The 19,716-nt window shown below is 38.4% G+C and overlaps 1 protein-coding gene across 1 annotated transcript; it reads right to left on the reverse strand.

Moving 5' to 3' along the window:
* Positions 1 to 8,815: 8,815 nt before the first annotated feature.
* Positions 8,816 to 18,918, reverse strand: adgrg7.1 (adhesion G protein-coupled receptor G7, tandem duplicate 1). The gene is made up of 16 exons (XM_089117293.1): positions 18,490 to 18,918; positions 16,975 to 17,169; positions 16,779 to 16,892; positions 16,591 to 16,694; positions 16,339 to 16,491; positions 14,889 to 14,980; positions 14,643 to 14,773; positions 13,030 to 13,152; positions 12,772 to 12,929; positions 12,211 to 12,375; positions 11,834 to 11,946; positions 11,410 to 11,741; positions 10,752 to 10,833; positions 9,584 to 9,742; positions 9,336 to 9,495; positions 8,816 to 9,240 (listed from the first exon to the last, which is right to left on the reverse strand). The coding sequence occupies exons 1-16, from the start codon at positions 18,521 to 18,523 to the stop codon at positions 9,064 to 9,066; spliced, it is 2,292 nt and encodes a 763-aa protein (XP_088973419.1). The 5' UTR covers positions 18,524 to 18,918; the 3' UTR covers positions 8,816 to 9,063.
* Between the last annotated feature and the right edge of the window lie 798 nt (positions 18,919 to 19,716).

A 19,716-nucleotide genomic window follows, 5' to 3' on the forward strand; every position in this document is an offset into this window, starting at 1 on the left:
TTGTTGTGGTCATGTTAAGCGTTCATCTTTTCATTTTATGAGTAAAGTCTTGACGTTTATGTGCATCTGAATGTAATGCAATTGCTTTCCTCATATATAAATATTGCAAAGTTCTTTTCATAATAACTGTAATTTATTGCGTTGTTAATTAATAATGGACCTTCTAGACAAGAAATCTTTGGTTGCCCTGCAAAAATGAATTGGATGAAAAATGTTCAATCAAATTGGCTTAAACATAAGTATTACTGGGGATTTCTTGTTGTAATAACTCAAAAATGTAAATGGATTATACTGATTTTTTTACATTTTATTTAGCATTTACATTGAGATCAATACTGATCGTGCAATGGAGGGTCAATCACTAAAGGTGGTTTGCACTGGAAAGAGTACTAAACAGCAATAAAATTACACTGTAAAAAGGAATTGAGAAAACAAAACTAAGTCAAACTATCATTTTATTTTTAATTGTGAAAAAGACATTATGTGCAACCATTGTATATTCAGTAGATGGAACAATAACACTATTCAAATCAAAATTCAAAGGAAAAGGCTTGTCTCATACAGTAAATGAACGAAATTTCCGTCAATGGTGGGAAAAGAGTTAAACACATTATATACTTCACCATAAATACACACTATAACTATCAATCGCATTTCGTCATGACTCTAGGATCCAACAAAACACCGAAAACAAGAGGCCATTAATCCACATCACAGAAATGAAGCTCCCGCCATCCAACTTTCTTTGTCAAGCATCCAACACAGTGACCAGCCAAGTATTCGTTCACCTCATACATATAATACATTCATGTCTAAAATAGCTTAACCAAACACATAAAAATAAACCTACGCTTTAACCACTAAAGATGATCTCAAGCAGGTGCAACAGAGTATCTCTGGCAACACATACATCTCTTTGCATAAACTAGCTTCTCGAATGTCTATGAGGCATTGAATAATGGAATATATTTTAAGAGACGTCGCATTTTTAGTGAGCCAGAGCTTGTCTTTCATTGCGCTGCACATGGCATGCTGAGTCCCAGAGGCTTTAACGTCAAATCAAGGGATGAAAATAAAGCGAGGGATGATCTATCATCTCAACAGTACACAATGAAAGGGCTTAGAGAAGGCTAATATATGAAAATGGAAATCTCCACAGAAATACAACTGTCACACATATCCACTTATTTGGCCTTATTAGGTGCCGTAAACTATGAGATTATCCTTTTCTTAAACCGACCTTGTTGAAGCTCACTGATCCTCAAAGCAGGTTTGGAGGGGAGTCGCTCCTGCTACAGCCAAAGAGGGAGATTTCTCTAAGCACAAATCTGAATCAAAAGCCAAAGGTGGATAATCAGCGGTTTGGGATCATGAGAAAGAACATCTCTGCTTTAATTGCCCTGCTAATGCAAATCAGTTGAGCAGTCAGCCATCTCGCTTCAAGAAAGAACTTGACCATGTGTGCCCCAATCAAAAACCAAGGAAAGGAGCTTTGGTTGGGTTCTTTTCATTCACGCTTGCACATCATCTTTCGATACCCTTCAGTTGTCATTAGCCACGTTTCCATCCAAAGTTGAGAATTTAACGTATGCGTAAAAATGGAAAGTAGCGATTCCATCCCTTGGGTTCAAGAGAACAAAATCGTCACCTCCAGGGAAATTGGCACAAAATATCAGTAATAAAAATGGAAGCTGATGCAATCGGGGGAAGAAACTGTATGGCTCTCTTATCCTCCATCTTAAATGACTTGTGTCTCAGAGCGTGCAGGCAAAATGCATTAAATGCTGTAATGTTATCACGCAATCGTGTGAGACGATTCTGGGAGGTCCCTATACCAAATCATTCTGATGACGGACTTTGGCTCAGGTTTGGCTCACAATGATGTGCAATAAAATCAGTCCACTGGTTATCCATTACATCTTCTGTTAGGGCAAAGTCACTCGAGTCGATTGTTGCGCATCGAAAGATTTTGTTCAGTAAATCTGTTTCCATCGTAGTTTATGCAACGATTGTGGGCGGTTCTTATCTTTATGTTTAGTAAGCTCTTTGCATTATCTTCGTGAAAAATTACACTTTAACAGTGGCATTCAAAAATGGGCTCTGAGGATACATCACAACTCTCAAAAGAAGTTTTAAAAGCGAAACAAAAAAAATTGTTGGTCATTTGGAATGATTAGAAATTTCTTACGTTACACTGTTCACATGCAACATAGACGTATAAGGGTAATGCGACAAAAAGGTCAGTGAATTTTCAGTACCAACTTTCAGAGGAAGCTCTCATTGTCATGTTTCGTAAAACTCAACACCCAAGAAGACCCAATTATCAAGGCTTTCAGGGAATTATTATAATGCAAGTATTCAGACTCCAAGGCTCCAGAGTCACATGGTTAATATCACTCCTCACTAAGCTAGAAATACTCTGAGAGATCCGAGCAGTTTCTGTCTCTATCTTTCACTCTTTCCATTCCCCAACGTCTATCCGTGATATGCCATACATCAGCCCATGCTCTGAGTGGAGGCCCATTGGGACAGAAGCTCCAAACAAACCAAATGTTTCACTATCTGGGATGAAGCAGGAGGACGTGTCAATCAGACCGTGGCCAATTGGGAATCAGCATGCGCTCGGCAACAGCATCCAATAATAACAAACCTAACACTTCATCATCTCTATTATTTTTAACATTTTATGTTTATGTACAGAACAGCTGGTAAAACTGGGGTAAGCCCGGGTGGTCTAATTTCAACGCATGCAAAGAGGAGAACAGCAAACCCTGTGTTTGTTGTGTTTTGGATGCTAATGTTCTGGTGTATCCAACTGATCTGGCTTAACTAGAAAGTTCACCCTAGTCAATCAGCTTTAGCAGAAAGACCATGTAACTTGCACATATAAACCAGCATGAAAAATTCATACTGGTCGAAGAAAGGAGGTTCATAATACCTGGAAAAATCAGCTAGCATTAGCATTGCAATTCATCTCAATGTCAGTTGAGTTTCACTCCAGACTGACCGCACAGTCCAAATCAAACTTTCTTGACTATCTTATCAGTTCAGATCTCTCCCTCTTCCTGCGTCCTGACAGAAGTCTTGTGGTCTCTCTCAGGCACGTTTTGTCTCCATGAGCACACGTGAGGTCATCTTCCCTCCACGTGCCGCCAACCTTTAGCAAAGCTGTGTGCTACAGAGCACGAAAATCTTGGGTCAAACTAAATTCTTTGGTAAATGAAGGAAATGTTTTCTTTTTCCTTCCTTTGCTATTTTACCACTCTTGCTCTAATTTTAGCCAAGAGGTAAGAAGTAAGTGTAGAGTAAAGAAAAGTATTGACAGATCAGGAAGTGGGAAGCATTCAGGCTGACAGCCTGAGGTAGCCCACTTTTGCGGCCGGGTAAACACACTTTGCCAGCCCAAATTACGCTAATACTGTTATTCCCAATGCTGATCTTCACTTAGATTTCACTTGTACATTACAACTTAGAGGTAACAACCAATGACGGTGCAGATAGAAGCAATGTTTCCAGACAAAATTGGAATATCGCAAAAAAAACAAAAAAAAAACGTTTACAAATAAAGCAAACCATCCAGTGAGACAAAGAGGTCAAAATTGGCTCTTCCTGATCAACTTTCAAAATAAAATTTTCTGAAGTAGGACAAGCACCTGTGGGCCTTTTCTGACTTGCACCTTAGAGCAGGCAGAAGAAAAGCAATAAACACTGTCATGTTTTCTTGCTTTAAAGGTGGATGCCTTTTCGTGTAACTGTACGTTCACACTGCCGCCGACTTGAGCTTTCAAAGCGGCCGGAAGTCATTCATTTTCAATGGAAGCTGGCTTTTCTCAGCTGCAAGGAGCATCAAATCCATCGGCGTCGCGTTTTGGGCGTTTTGAGCGTCAATCAGAAAGTTGAAAGAAGCTCAACTATGTGGTAATGAGCTGTGACCGCGGTTCAGCGGCAAGCAGCGGCAAAAACGGCAGTAACCAATTGGAATATAGACGTCCTTCACATTGGCTGATTCCGGAGAAACATGAATGTAAACTTTCGTTCCTACAAAAACATTAGCTCTGAGAAAATGGAAGAGCTATTCATCGCCGTTGCTGGGTTTCCTACAGGTTTCGTATCATTTAAGACATTACGTTGTTTGCTTATAGGGACCGCATGAGTGCAAGTTTTATTTGAAATATTTACGCTCGTTTTATAGCGGGAATGCAGTTCATTTGTTCACGGTGACACCGATTTGACCGCAATAATAATAATAATTATAGCTAACAATTTTTTTCCCCGACCAAATGTGACCAAAACGGTAATAAAAATGCTGTCATTAAAAAAAGGTTTCTTAAATGTATTGCTTGTTTTTTTCTGTTTATTACATTTCATGTTGTGACACTTCTATTCTCCCTGCAACGTCAAAGCGTTCAAAGCGTCAACGAGCTTCCCCACACTTTTTTACAAGCGTCCTTGACACGGCAGCCAGAGCTTCTTTGACGCTCAAGTCGGCGGCGGTGTGAACGTACAGTAAGACAGTTCTGGGAGGATTTTACTAAGCCACTTTGATGACAGACTTTGGCATTGTCATTTTAGAATTACCAAAATAGCATATTCTGCATATCCATATTCTGTAAATCTGTTTCCATGGTAGTTTATGCTCATAATTTCGTATTGGATAAAAAATGTATCTGCCTCAAAATCACATAATCTGACTATAGTAACAGACATAAATATTGTGTCTGAACCCAAGTAGTCTGGCTTAATCTTTTATTATTTAAAAAAAAACAGTGAAGCTTTGAAGATATACCTATTTTTAAAAACTTCAGCACAAACATGCAGTTTAAGATTTTTTTTTTTTTTTTTAAATCAGGAAAAGATGTCTTATGGCGCTTTTCCATTACCAGTACCAGCTCGACTCGACTCGGCTCGCTTTTTGCTCCATTTTCCACTGCAGACAGTATCGCCACAAATAGTACCCGGTCATCATAGCGACGCCTTTCGTTCCTCGTTGCCCCATCAAGCTCTCGCTGGATCCTCTCTTCAGCCACCAAACAAAGCAAAGTCTGCACCTCCTCGTTTGACCACGGCATATTCTTCCGAGTTGCCATAATAATAGTACTACGTTTATTAACTATCTCTGGCCAAACTATTTAAAAATGGCGGGTTATTCTGGATACTCCATCTGCCGCGTGCAATGATGACGCAGTGAATGATGACGATTCTCTCTGACCAATCAGCAGTCGGCATTGTTTTCACGTCACATTTTAGTACTGGCTCAGCTCGCCTTAGCTCGCTACTAAAAAAAAAACCCGAAAACAGGTACAGGTACAACTTTTACACAGTGGAAAACCAAACAAAGCCGAGCCGAGCAGAGTGGAGCTGGTACTGTGTAGTGGAAAAGCGCCAATAGAGAGAACCCTCACAGACCCTCATGATGACTGTGTGTGATGGACAATAGGACAATGCTGGTAAACTTTTGTTGAAAATAGTGTAAAGCATATAAAAACATGAATGAAAAGAGTCAAATTCAAGATTTTTAAAGAGTTCTTTTCCCCTTTCTTTACCTTGGATGCTCTTATGTTGTCCAGATACTAGAAAGTTTTCAGTAGTCTCTCTAAAACAATGAAGAACTTTGAGGAGATGTGGTCTGTTTCAAGTCTATATAGTTGATGTCAAACAGCATTTGCTGGCCTGTCATGAATTGTGGCATGGGAAAAATATGCACTGAAATATGGATTTCAGACCTGTGTTTAACATACATTGCTTATTGGATAATTTATCAGATTGGAAAGGAGAAGAACAGCTAGGAAGAGAAAGACAACAAAGGTGGAGAACCTGAATAAATGCCAAACAAAAAACACAGCAGGAGAGGTCTTTCCCATCCTTTCCCACTGATTCACAAGCTCAGAGGCCCACATATCTCAGCAACGAAGTACAGCCAAAAACACAAACACATACATGCACACGAACTTATAGATCCAGACATTCCTGTGAACCCTAATTCTTGGATATCTGGTCCAGAGCCCAGAACTGAGCCCCCTGCTGTGCAAACGAAACAAACACTGGGATATTTGGCGAAGATGCATGTCATGACGGAATGACTCAGTTATGAAGCGGCCCTGCATTACCAAAACTTGTTTTTGCTTGATGCCTGAACCACAGCAGAAAAAAAAACTTGACATTACCTATCCAGATGAAGTTGGTCATGTACATGAGGTGGCCAAAACAACACATCTTACACTATCTCTGGCACTAAACTGCCCTAAACCTCAAGTAGTGGTTGAATACTTACATAGGCCTACTTGGATAAATGTTCTATATGAAGAATCTCCACCTAAGGCCTGTTCACACCAATGATGTTAACTATAGCAAGAAAGTTTGAATAGTTATACAGTAATTCGATAGTCCACATCACAACTGGAATATTATCGTTGGAATCACTTTCATAGAATTTTTGATTTTTTTCCAGCTGATGAGCAATAAAATAATTGACAGCCAATCAGAATCCACCGACTTTAAGGAGCTCTGGCATTTCATTGTTTAGTTTAGTTTATTCACAATACCTCTTCAAGCTTTACAATAATACAGTTTTAAGGAACAGACTAGATTGGGTACAGTTTAAAGTGGCAGACGACATTTAAAGTGACAGACGACAAAACTAGGGCACACACTTAAAATAAAACAGAAAGTTATGGTGTGGATGCTAACATATTATTATAATTATCTTTATAGTTATTGTTCTTGGTGTGAACAGGCCTTTGATGTCGGTGAGACTTTGATTAAATCCACTCTTTTTTAAGCATAAGAATAAGCTGATTTGAAAATGAATAATGACTCACAGCGACAGCCGTAAAATAAACCAGGCTTTTGTCACCTCTCAGTTATTTCACCATTTTAATGGTCTGAAATAAAACAATTCTGTCATCAGCTGTTTGGTTACCATATTCTTCAAAATAACTTATTTTATGTTCAACAAAGAAATACAATTGATGACAGGATTTTCATTTCTGGGTGTCCCTTTAACTTTCAGTTCCAAAAACAGTGGTAACTTTTAGGCTAAGTAGCCATTGGTACCAATGGTTATACAATCTACTTACAACGTTTTTGGGAAATGCAGCCAACTTTTCAAACAGTATACTTTATACATACATTATATATACATAAAACAATCATATCTTATGAGTGGTCAACAAATAATCTTATGACCCTTACAGAAAAAAATCCCTGAATCAAGTCAAAGTCATTAAAAAGGCCACCAAAAGAAGGCCCTCTCATAAGCCGTCAAAATGTGTGCCAACACAAATCCCTCACGCTGACAAAGGCCAGTACATTTTGAACGACGAACGTTTGACGGAAGAGTGTGACGGTACTTACCGTCATGAATTGAGATCACAGAGACACATGATAGCCAGGAATTCCCAGAACACGGTGCTCTCAGAAAGACAAGTACGTTCAGGAACTTAGTAGCTTACAGCAGGAAATTTAATCATCTTTGCAATAAATCGTGAGGTGTGAACACAACAGCTAGGCCCCCAAAAAAGTGTTCTCAGCTGTTTTCTTAAACCCTATGGTCATTACGTACCCAACAGTGGTAAAAACCAGCGGACCAGAACCTGGTGCTTTGTACTCTACTATCCAGAGCACTTTCTAATGGTAACACAACTAGTTCGCACAATTGGAGATTTTTTGCCAGTTGGCTCTTCAAAATCAATCCTGAAAACTACAGGATTCAAATCTAGAGAGGCAGAAAACACTTGATTTTTATTCAAGATGCAAGGCCTGTTATTTATAGATGCAATTTAATCATGTTTGACAACAGCACATGGGTGACAAACGTGTGTATGAAGTTCATTGAAATTAATATTTCTTTAGATGTTGACTGGAGTAGAATATGTGCACTCTCTTGCGGCAGACGAAGGGATTTACTTGTTTGAGAGAAACATTTTGACCAAGGGTCAATTTACCATTCGTATTTTAGCATTTACACACATGGCTGAACAGGTCAGAACCGCTCTGACGACGGCCATGAGGTCATCGTCTACAAAGGAAGAGAAAACGCTTTCGTCTGTGTGGACTACCAAATATAAATAGTGAATTATGAGTTATACAGAAGAGTTTTATTTAAATGCCAAACTGCAGGACGACAGAGTAATATTCGCCTTTACTGTGAGGATAAGAAAATAACAAAAATTAACCAGAGCGGTCTGGCACTTGCTCCAAAACCTCGGCACTTGCTAATACCAAGAACTATGAATAACCTCACCATGTTTTTTTTTTTTCCCCTAACATAGAAGATCAAAATTTCTCCCTCTCTCTGTGTGCATGTCTAGACAACCACTTCACATAATCAGTTATATATATATATATATATATATATATATTGTATATCCATATAAAAAATGCCATTCAAAAGGTTAAAGATGTTCAATGCAAAGTTGATTGCCATCAGATGAAAGATTTGAATGAAAGAGGAACAAAAAATCAATAGCCACTGTATGTGCGTAAACAATGCAAACTAGGATCAACCACAGTTTATCTTCTATGGATCACAAAAGTATATTATTGTAAATGTCGCCCCCTGGTGGAAACGCTCTCCTGACTTTGCTTTAGGGGTCTGGGGCCATTTTACAGAAACTTCCTAACCGTTCGATGCTAATATGATCTCAGCTAAAATTGCTATGGTTACTAGAGTAAAGAAATTCCTAAACTCATATATTAAGATCGTGAAAACATGAATTCAGACCCAACAGTCTATGTGTCATTTCATCAATGTTTAATATCTGTCAACAGTGACTAGTAAAAAAGAAGCAATGAGCCAAACTTGGTGTGAAGATTCGTGTGTTTACAGTACATTTATATTATTTTACATTAGAGCACATAAACATACACATTAAATTCAGAAAAATGTGTGTATACACACACACAAATACACACAAAATTTACACATAAACATAAAATTGCCAGTACGAACACCAAGACAAAATATCTGACTTAAGCTGATATTCCTCCTTGTCATCATTCATTGAAATGAATTAAAGGAAGTCTTAAAATAATCATCTTTTGGTTATTACCTTTGATTGCCCATCAGGCCGATTCAGATTCAGTGGATTTGTAGCTTTCGTTGCTTTCTGGTATCGTATTTTTCCATAAAGAGAAAGTCTTCCTGTGAAAGCCTATGTTTGACACACAGAGACTGTCCAGAAATCCTGGGTTTGAGTTTAAAAATGGCCTCAGAGTGAATAAAATTAATATTTGAACACCCTTTGGAAATGGAAAGAAAAACAGAAGCATTGCTGATTTCATTTATAATCCATCATTAGATTTTGTGCATTTTTGTGCAATGTGCATTAACACACCTGTGTTGTGTTTAAGAGACAGAAAACCACACTCAGAATAAGTTTGAGATTTGTTTCACGGGTGATGATCAAAATGTAGCCGGTGACCCAGGACAGTCCGAGCATGACTGCCAGAGAGAAACTACTCAAAATCTTCTTCTTTAGAGGAGTTTTCCGTGAACTAAACAGCAACAGTGTTATTGGTTAAATATATTCTCATAAATGCCTTTTGGTTGATAACTGCTCTTCTGGTCCCAAAGTAAACATACCTGTTTAAGTTAGGGTTGGTCCTGCATATGTTGCGAGAGAAGTACAGCAGTATTGCCATGTTTGAGAGCAGCATGAGCATTAACGGGAGCAAGAATCCCCAAAACATCGGTTTCCCCATATTGAACTTCTGTTTGTCGTCCAGTGAAGCCAGCCAGCAACTGCATCAAAAAAGAGTGACAACTGAACTATTGCAATCCAGAGAGAACAATGAAAAAACACACAAATAAAGTAAAAATAAAAAGACATTTAAAGGGTTAGTTCCCCCAAAACTGAAAATTACTCAACCTCATATCGTTCCAAACCCATAACCCCTTAGTTACACTGCATGCGTCTGTGGCACGTTACGGCTCCGAGGTTTTGTTCAGTTGTCCACGCGGTGCCAACTCACTCCAGGAGCATTTCAGAAGCGAAGCGACTGGATACGCGAGACCACCTGATTTGCCTGTCCAACGTGGTTTTTCTTGATATATTGGTGCCCAATACAATGGAGACTGAACAGGGTGTTTATTTTGAAATTGACAGTGTTTTTTAACTTTTATTTTGTATTTACGGTGCGCCTTGGACACAGCGTCCATCAAAAATAGACTCGTGCCTATCTTTAGTGAAGCGGTGCGAAGATCAGTTTCTGGGTCGATTCTGATACGCGGCTGGTGTAAACACAAGCATTGACTAGAATGGGCGTGGTTAGCTAAGTTAGCCGTGTCGCAGCCGTAATGGGCCTTTCACACAGGACACGGAATGGGCTGTGCACTGAAACCCATTCATTTCAATGGCTTGCGCCACGCTGCATCGACCAAAGCGCAAGCGCAGCGGTGTGCACCATTGACGTCCACGCGCGCACTCCACGGTCAAAGTTCAAAATAGTTCAACTTTTGCCGCTGCGCTCTGTGATGATTAATAGCGCGACCAATAGAAACGGGACATCCAAACAAGCACGGAATTCAAAATGGATGAACGGCTAGTACTTGTTTCACAGGCAGGGCTTAGATTAAGCAAAGGTTAGATCTAAGTGGTAAAGGCACCTTGAAAAACATATTATTGTGCATCTTTAGATAAAACAGTGGCACAAACATAAAACAGCTCAAACATGCATTTTAGTCTGGGGCTTAAGCCTTGTCTGTGAGTCTGCGTATAAAAGTAGTAAAGTTGGAAATATTTGATACTTACAACTCTTCTTGTCGATAACCTAAAGGCTCTTTCACTCTGTAGGTGGAACCCAATGAGATACCAACAATAACAGCGGGTAGAACTAAACAGAAAAAAGATTTATTGACATTTAATGACATTATATATTGGATATGTCATTTCATATTTAGGGTTTAGTCTTTTGTTTGATTTTGCTGTTAATACCCAGGATGCAGGGGTGGGTGAAAAAAGAAAATACCATTTAACAATATTCTTAAAAATGTTGGTTGATAACATACACAAGTATACACCTTTCTTTTTTTGGAAAAGTGATTAAAAATACTGATTTTTTTTTTTTAAACAGTCAAAACTAAACAATTATTTAAAATACAGTTCTATAATATCTTCTCACCAAGTCATTGGTGTTTTTTTTTTCCATGGTTACTCTAGATAATGCTTAAAGGAGTAGTTCACTTCAAATTACCCCATGATTTACTTAACCTCAAGCCATCTTAGGTGTATATCTTTCAATCGAATGCAATCGGAGTTAATAAACACCCTGATGCTTCCGAGCTTTATAATAGCCGTGGATTGCAACCATAAGTTTGAAGCTCAAAACAGTGCATCCATCCATCATAAAAGTGCCGTTATAAGACGTTATAACTATACAATACATTAGTGCTTTGTTCAAGTCCCCTACCCCATCCAATAGCCAGGGAGACCTTTGGAAACCATGGAGGTGTTCCAGACACTCCGCTTTTGAAGAGGAGGAACACATTAACGCCGTACAGAGTGTTCCAGGTGAACGTGGCCAACAGGAAGTACTGAAGCAGAGCTGTAAATGCTGTACAGGGACCCTCGTCTGGGTACTTGTGATGGTCTGTGTCGGGAACTTTGTTCTGACCAGACAACTTTGCCACACTCAGATGTTGGACAGGGTTGTTTATGCCGAAGATGAAGAGAAGGTAGAAAACCGTCATGCTCATGCAGATGTTCACAACTAGTAGAGTAGGACTGCCTCCTCTTGACTTTCTGCGGCAAAAGTGTATGAATACAAGCTATAAAAAGTTGCACCACTCAAATAGCTGTGACAATGCTTAACAGTGTAAACTATAAGCCTTTACCTGGTTACGATTTGGTACACAGCTGTGACAAACAGACCCAGTACAGACAGAGTGCAGCCGGTGATGCTTATCCAATGCAAGGCTTCAGAATACTGATAGTTGGTATCAAATGTCTGCAGAAAATGACACTAAAATTCTAGTAGCAGTGGACTTTAATTCACAGCATCATAGACATCACACTCTTAAAAATAAAGGTTATTGATTGGCATCTTTGGATCATTGGCATTCCATGGAACATTTCCATTGTTCATATAGCGGAGAATGGTTCTTCTGATTATTGAAAAAATGGTTCTTTTAAGAATTGTTCAGTTAAAGGTTATAATGATAACCTTAAGGTTGTTCAATGATATTTACATCCTTCTACAAGTATATCTTACCATCAGAATGGCAAAGTTGGCATTTTCAAATTTTTTCGGTTTACAGCTGCATACTACATGACCTGAGGGGTTCGATGTTTTGGAACAGCCTTCTGGGCTCCAGTCATTTTTAGTGTAACTCCAAAACACACATGCAAAGTCGTTGAGGGATAGTGTCGAATCGACCTGAAACAATTCATAAATATCATGCCTGTGCCGACCTCTGTCAATGTGTTTGATAGCGAGGAACATCACTGTATAGTTCTTTAGAAAAAAAGCTTACTTCCAGTGGTACACTCTTAAAAATAAGGTTCTTTATTGGCATCAAAGGATCCATGGAATCTTTACATTGCACAGAAGGTTCTTTATAGTAAAAAAAGGGATTCTATAGAATATTGAAATGTTCTTCACACTAAGAAAAAAAAATGGTTAAGAACTATAATGAAAGGTTCTTTAAGGGGACCTTTATTTTTAAGAGTGTAAGGCCTGAGTATTTCTAATTTCATTATTTATAAGCGACAGAAAGGCGCAAACCACAAAAGTGTGCCCAGAGGGAAGTATGTTGTTGGACTAGCTGCTCACCGATGGTGTGACTGCAAACTCAATTTGGTCAAATCCAAGACTTTCTTGAAGGTTAGCAGATATTACTCTTCTCTTGGTATCCAGAGAAGGTTGAAAGCTTTTTGACTGAAAGAACTGATCACTATCATAGAGAACAAACCCAATATCTTTGTTAAAACCTACAGAGAGAGGGACAAAGTTACTATAGTTAAAATATCACTTTCAACAGATAATTTAAATGTGGAATAATCACAAAATACAACAAGGGGGAAAGTAGACCTTCACTGAACGTGACATTCATTTGTAAGTCGATGTTATCTTTGGAAATCTCTTTGGAAATCTCTTTGGAAACCTGTGTCATATCCAGTTTTATTCTGTCAGGTAAAAAGGTATCACTCTGCCCTACAGAAATGAAGATAAACATGACTGTTAGGACGGACATGCTAATTGTATAAACCCTTACAAAAATATATTAGTATAATTCAACTTCATTTTATTCAGTAAATTCTTATACTCTATATTTTTACTTTACGTATAAATATTAAAATTACGTAAGTATAAATCTAAATATTATTAATTACGTAAGAATACTAATTTCAATATACGAGTAGTACAATTGAAAGTCTATTTCAAAACTACTTGGGACTAAATTGGACAACTTTTCAAGTGGAACAGTACTAAACTACATTTTTCATTGGTACTGCAACTTACTACAAGTATACTGATAGTTCCCTCTCTGAAGTTGTGTTGAAATACAGATACTAGGGGTCACTCTTGGGAGCCCCAAATACCTCTGATGTATTCAGAAAAGGCCAATGAAATTGGCATGTGTAACAAGAGCAAACATAAGTGGCCTCTCTCAGCGTTTGCTCAGATATGTGTAGGGAGTTCCCCTGAGTGCATCAGCGGCGTTCTGAAAGAGGCAATTTCCTTAATAAAAGAGTGAATTCCTCTAAAAGAGCTGCAAGGCAGATCGCCTCTTTTTTAAAGATGCTGTTATGTCTGTGTCCTACGGGGGTGCAGATGATTTCTCTCTCTCTTGGACGGCCACAACAAGTGCTGGTTTCACTGTATGGGAACAGCACTTGTGGCGAAACAGTTTTCGTGGATGGGTCATGCGCCCATGGGAACGTTGCGACCGCAACTCTCGTACTTCTTCAGGAGGCCAAGAGTCATTGCGCAGTCATTGCTGAACTGCTTGAAACTGTTCAAGCACAAAACAGCGGTCCCACTAAAATATTTGTAGAGGCTCATGGGGCAAATGGGATCCTTGGCAGCAGTTTTCATGAAAACAAACGAATTTCTAAAATATTCCACTTTTTTTTTTTACCAGCAGTGGCCATGTGTAAAAAAAACCATCATAGTGTCTCATTTTATTTTAGATTTGATGCATTCACACCACATCGCAACATGTGCCGTTCCAACGTATTCTCATCCTTTAGTGTCATATACTGTAGGTGACGCTATATGACAAAACGGCGAAATACTACGCACATGGCACCCGTTATCGTTAATATAACACGCACTGTGATGGGTAGGTTTAGGTGTGGGGTAGGGTAGGGTAGTCTCATATTCACGCTAAAGGATTTATGACGCCTTGGGTTCGCGTGCTATATTAACGATAAAGGGTGCCATGTGCGTAGTATTGCTGTTTTGTAGCGTCACCTATATGACGCTAAAGGATGAGAACGAGCTGGCCGTTCTACTAAGCTGTCCTTGTACTGGTAATTATGCATCTCTATAGTAACACTATCAATGCCTAAATGAATCTGCAGTGGACTGGTAGTATAAGTTGGTGTCTTGTAGAACTGTAAGTGCGACAGTAAGTTCTACAATTTTTTTTCTTGAGAGTTCTGTTGTATATTTAAGCTTGAAAATGAGCACAAACTCACCTTTAAACAAGGTTAATTGCACTTGTTTGATTGGAGTTTTCCCCTCCAGTGACTGCACTGCCATGTTCGGTTGCACCAGCAATGGATTTGACTTCTCACGCAGAGAGAATTTCTGTAGAGTCTGTGTTAGTCTAAACAAACACAATTAAAATCAGATAGCAGGTCAAAAAGAAAGTGCGTATGAATTTGGTTGAGATGGTTCTGTGTGTCAATCTACAGTGCATTGAGTGTGAATTGTTTTGTTACTCATTTATTGCAGCTTGGTCGACAGAGGAGTACATCCCATGACTTGCGTTCAGGAGCTGACTGACTGTGGCGACTGCTGACACTGCAATTTCCTGAACAATGAAGAAAAAGAGTTTCTCAAAACAGCACTGATGAGCTAAAACATTATGACCGGTCACAGGTGAAACAAATATCATTGATCATCTTCTAACAAGACCACATATTAAGCTCTGGGTAGATTAGATGGTAAGCAAACAATAACAATCCTTGCAATCCTGTTGAATGGGCAAGAATAAAGATCTGTTCGCATTTGATAAAGTCCAAATTGTAATTGTAAGGCGTTTGGGTCAGAGTATCTCTGAACTGGAAAAGCTTGTGGGTTGCTCCAAATCAGCAGTGGTTAGAATTAACCAATAGGGGTCCGAGAAGTGATAAACCTGGGTGTTTGGCACCCAAGGCTGGCTACAACACACAGTGCATCACACTCTGCTGCGTATGGATCTGCTTAGCTCAAACCAGAGTGTCTACGATGACCCTTGTCCACAATCTAAAGCATCTACAATGGGCTCTCGAGCATCGAAACCTGGACCTTGGAGTAGTGAAAGAAGGTTGACTGGTCCAATGAATCGTTTTCTTTTACATCACATGGACGGCTGTGCACATGTGCGCCATTTACTTGGGGAAGGGATGGCACCAGGATGCAAAGTGGGAAGTGTATCTCTGTTTTGGCAGCATGTGGAGGACCGACAGCAGATTAGGGAGGTGGTCATAATGTTTTTGTTCATCTATTTACAGTAGTATTTTCAAAATGGTGCAGACATACTTCTGGCTCTATGATGGAGATGGGTGTGATTCATCTTACTATAAGAGTAGAAGAACCATTAGCAAAGGATTGCAAAACATTGTGGTTGATGTTTGTATAAGGTTCTGTGGTGTACCTGGAGTAGTCAAATGAGTGTATCTGTCTATTTTATGTACAGTTTGGAACATTAGGCACTGATATTCAGTGTTTACACTGCGTATGGAAATAACAACATGCAAATTATGAAAAACAAGTTGAGCCGAGTAAAGAGAAATATAAAAAAAGACATGAACATGAGCAAGTACCAATTGTCTTGCTATTATTACCCAAAAAAATAACATCTAAAAATGGACCATTTTAATAATAATGCAATTAATATATTATAACAAGAAATGTTTCTTTAGCGTCAATTCAGCAGATCAGAATGATTTCTGAAAGATCATGTGACACTGGAGACCAAAGGTAATGATGCTGAAAATTCAAAAGATTCTTTTAATTTGTAATCATATTTTGCAATGTTTTAACATGCAATAAATGCAGTCTTGCTGAGGTACTGTACACACACACACACACACACACACACACACAGATTTAATGGACAAAATCTGGAAATGTCCCTCATGACTGGAGACTTTACATTTTTAAATCTGTTTAAGGCTTAATAAGTACCGTGCTTTGTTCAGTTTCATCACGGGTGAGCAGGATGTTGGATATTTTAACAGCATTTGTGATGTTGTGGGCTGTTAGCCGTTCCGGTATGGATGTGAGGATCTGAGTACTGGAGGCTAAGGAGAGGACCTGGGCTTGAGTAGCTCCAGTAAGCTTCATTAAAAATAAAAATTATACAATCATGCAAACTTTTCTGTTTTCATCTGGGGAAAATATATTATATATTGCAATCATTAGACATTGATTACTTACATTTTTGTTAATGGTATCCAGGGTCAAACCACAATCTAGAATGTTTGGAGGACCAAATAAGCGAGTAGATATATTACAGAGGGCTGAAGCTTTGGGGATTCCAGCTGAAAAACATTCATGTTAAATGAATAGATCTTTAAAGGAGAGAGTATATTGTAAATACTGAAAGATAGGAAATGATGATATACCATTTGGTGTATGTGATGAACATCGCTCAACTGAGGAAGCAAACTGGCCTAAGACTGTTTTTGGAAAGGTGAATTCACTAGTTTGTGTGGGGTTTTGTTCAGGGCAGAAATTTGCTGTAAGTAAAAGAAAAGTCTGTCAGTAAACTTGACAACTTAAACAAGATTATACATATGCAATATTTTCAAAGTGTTTTACAGATGTTGCAGGTAGTTCCAGTCCAATCGTCTAGGCAGAAGCAGATCCCGTTTTGTAAGGTGCCCTTGTTTTCACACACCAGACTGGGTTTGGTCAATGTTGTGCTCGGGGGTGCAGTAGCTGCAGTCTGGAGTGTTAAGTTGCTGATCATTTCATTGGTCGAATTTATTTGACACCAAGTCTGTTCAAAAACAGCTGTTTACAGAGACAAAACATTAAACAAATGGTATCTGTCAGGTTTCTCCTCTTGCTAGTGTTTTTTTTTCCTCTTGTGTCGGCTGCACAGCTGATCGCGCTTTGCAATTATCCTATTTCTACCCCTCAGTTTTTCTCTTTCATTGCAAGTGTGTTTTGTCAATTTGACTACAATGTTTATTCTAGTTGTCTCGTTTTTGTTTTTGTTATTTTGTTTATTCAGCCCGCAGCTTTCCATTCCAGTGATTCCTGCTTCCTCTCGCTATTGTCTTGCTCTGATGGATTATTTTCGATCTGTTCCTGTCTGTGTTTTAATTCACCCAAACATGAAAAATGTACTACTTCAACAATGTCTATAATAACTTTTAGGGGACGGCAGATGCTACCATAGCAGCCTATGAAGGAGTGAGCCAGCTCTCAGATTTCAGTAAGAGTCTTACTGAAAAAATACAAAATTGCTGTAAATAAAAGACAAGTCAAACAAAATTAAGTCAAAAACTATTTGATATGACTTGAATACATTGGGCTAAAGCAATAAAAGTCATTTCTATGGGTCAGATAAGAAATAGCTCAATGTAACAACTGCGAATATTCACTTGTTGCACTATGTACACAAACACATCACATAGACCCCCTTAACATGAGATATGATAACATAGTGATACCTGTATGTACGTATAGTGCATTAGTCAAATTACTTCTAGGTTACTTCTATTTCACAAGTATTTGGAAAATTAGGATGTGACATGGAGTGGTTACACAGAACTGTGATGTGCAAAACACCAATATGGAAATGAACCCAGAAAACTAGCACACAATAAGGAATTGTAATCATAATGTAATATTGTAAAAAAATAATGAAAATAGTGGAGAAATGTTTTATAATTGCTATTAATTATTAATAATAATAGTGTGGTCAATACAATCTATGCATTACTATATAAATACATAATAATAATAATATTAAATTATATATATATATATATATATATATATATGAAGAGTTCAGATGCAAAAGCCTCTAAATGCCATTTGAAATTTTCTTCTTTAATGATGATTTTTGTCAAACTTGTATATTTAAGTTCAGTGATTTCACTTAAATGGCAATGATAATTACCTATTAATTGTTATTGAAGTGAAATTACTGAACTTAAATATACAAGTTTGACAAAAATCATCATTAAAGAAGAAAATTTCAAATGGCATTTAGAGGCTTTTGCATCTGAACTCTTCATATATATATATATATATATAAATAGATACATACATATATACATATATATATATATATATATATTCAATTTTAAAAGCGAACCTTACCTGCGGAAAAGATTAAGAGTTGAAAGTAATCCATTACACACAACAAATATAAAGCTAACTAATATGAAGTGTTGTTACTGTATGGTATATAAAGGGCTGGATCTTTGCTGGAGTGGGAAGTCCATCAGTCAAGGAAATAACCACCCATATCCACTTATACTTTCATTACAGACAGAGCTAAACAATAAAAGTAAGTTACATATTATTCTGTGTTATTCACAAAGGCACAGAACATATATCTTACCAATCTTTTTTAGGGTGTCTCTAAAACATGCATGTAAAACTATGGAGGGATATTGGGATATTGAAACTGAAAGCTCAAGAATTTATTGATTCATCCTATATACCCTTTGTCAATGCTGAAACTCATGAATGATGTAGAGGAATAAAACAGTTAAACAGTTTCTACTTTCTACAAGTATGAATTATTTTTTTGTGTGTAATGATTAGTGTACCTAACCTTACCTATATCCCACCTCAAAAGCAAGATAAAACATGAACACATTATGGGACATTGTACCAAAAAAAAAAAAAAAATTATGCAAGTGGTTAAAGACATGTAAATATGTCTCTTATCTGATGTAGGGTGACGATGTCGAGCTGGATGGAAGACAGAGGACCGGAGATGTAGACAGGTGATCCTCAGAAGACGGGTAAGAATCACAGCAGGTAAGCGGGTTGAGGGAATCCAAGATGGAGAGTCAGGTAGTCGAAGGAATCGACGAGACCAGACAATGAGCAGAGTGAACAGTTGATCAGTACTCAGGCGATGTGGAACGAGTGGGCGGAGTGAGGAGGTCTGGTGCTGACGAGGCTGTTTCCATGACAGTACCACTCCCTCCATGGCCATCTACTAATGGCGGGAAAGACTGACCGCCTCGTCGCCCGGAGTCGAGGATGTCTTACTCTGTAAATATTTTCTTCTTCACCAACCACTGGAAGAGGTACGTCTCTAGCACTCCCCTCTCTGAAGATCACAGTTGCTCCTTTCGAAATGGCTGCCTTCACTTAGCGTCGCTTTGAAACATCGTCCAGTGCTGTCCACTAAACATACTGCTGCGTCTCCTCTGCTCATAGCGACTCTGTTGCACCTCGTACCGTCAGCCAATTCCACGCAGTGAGTGTCGGCTTTGAAACTGCTATCAAACCATCAAAACTTTGTGATATCTGTGATGATGTGTGAAGTTGCACCTGCATCCACAATTAGGCCTCTTCGTTCATCCTCAT

The sequence above is a fragment of the Pimephales promelas genome, chromosome 2 (genome assembly GCF_988280905.1).
Source record: "Pimephales promelas chromosome 2, fPimPro1.hap1.1, whole genome shotgun sequence".
NCBI classification, from domain to species: Eukaryota; Metazoa; Chordata; class Actinopteri; order Cypriniformes; family Leuciscidae; genus Pimephales; species Pimephales promelas.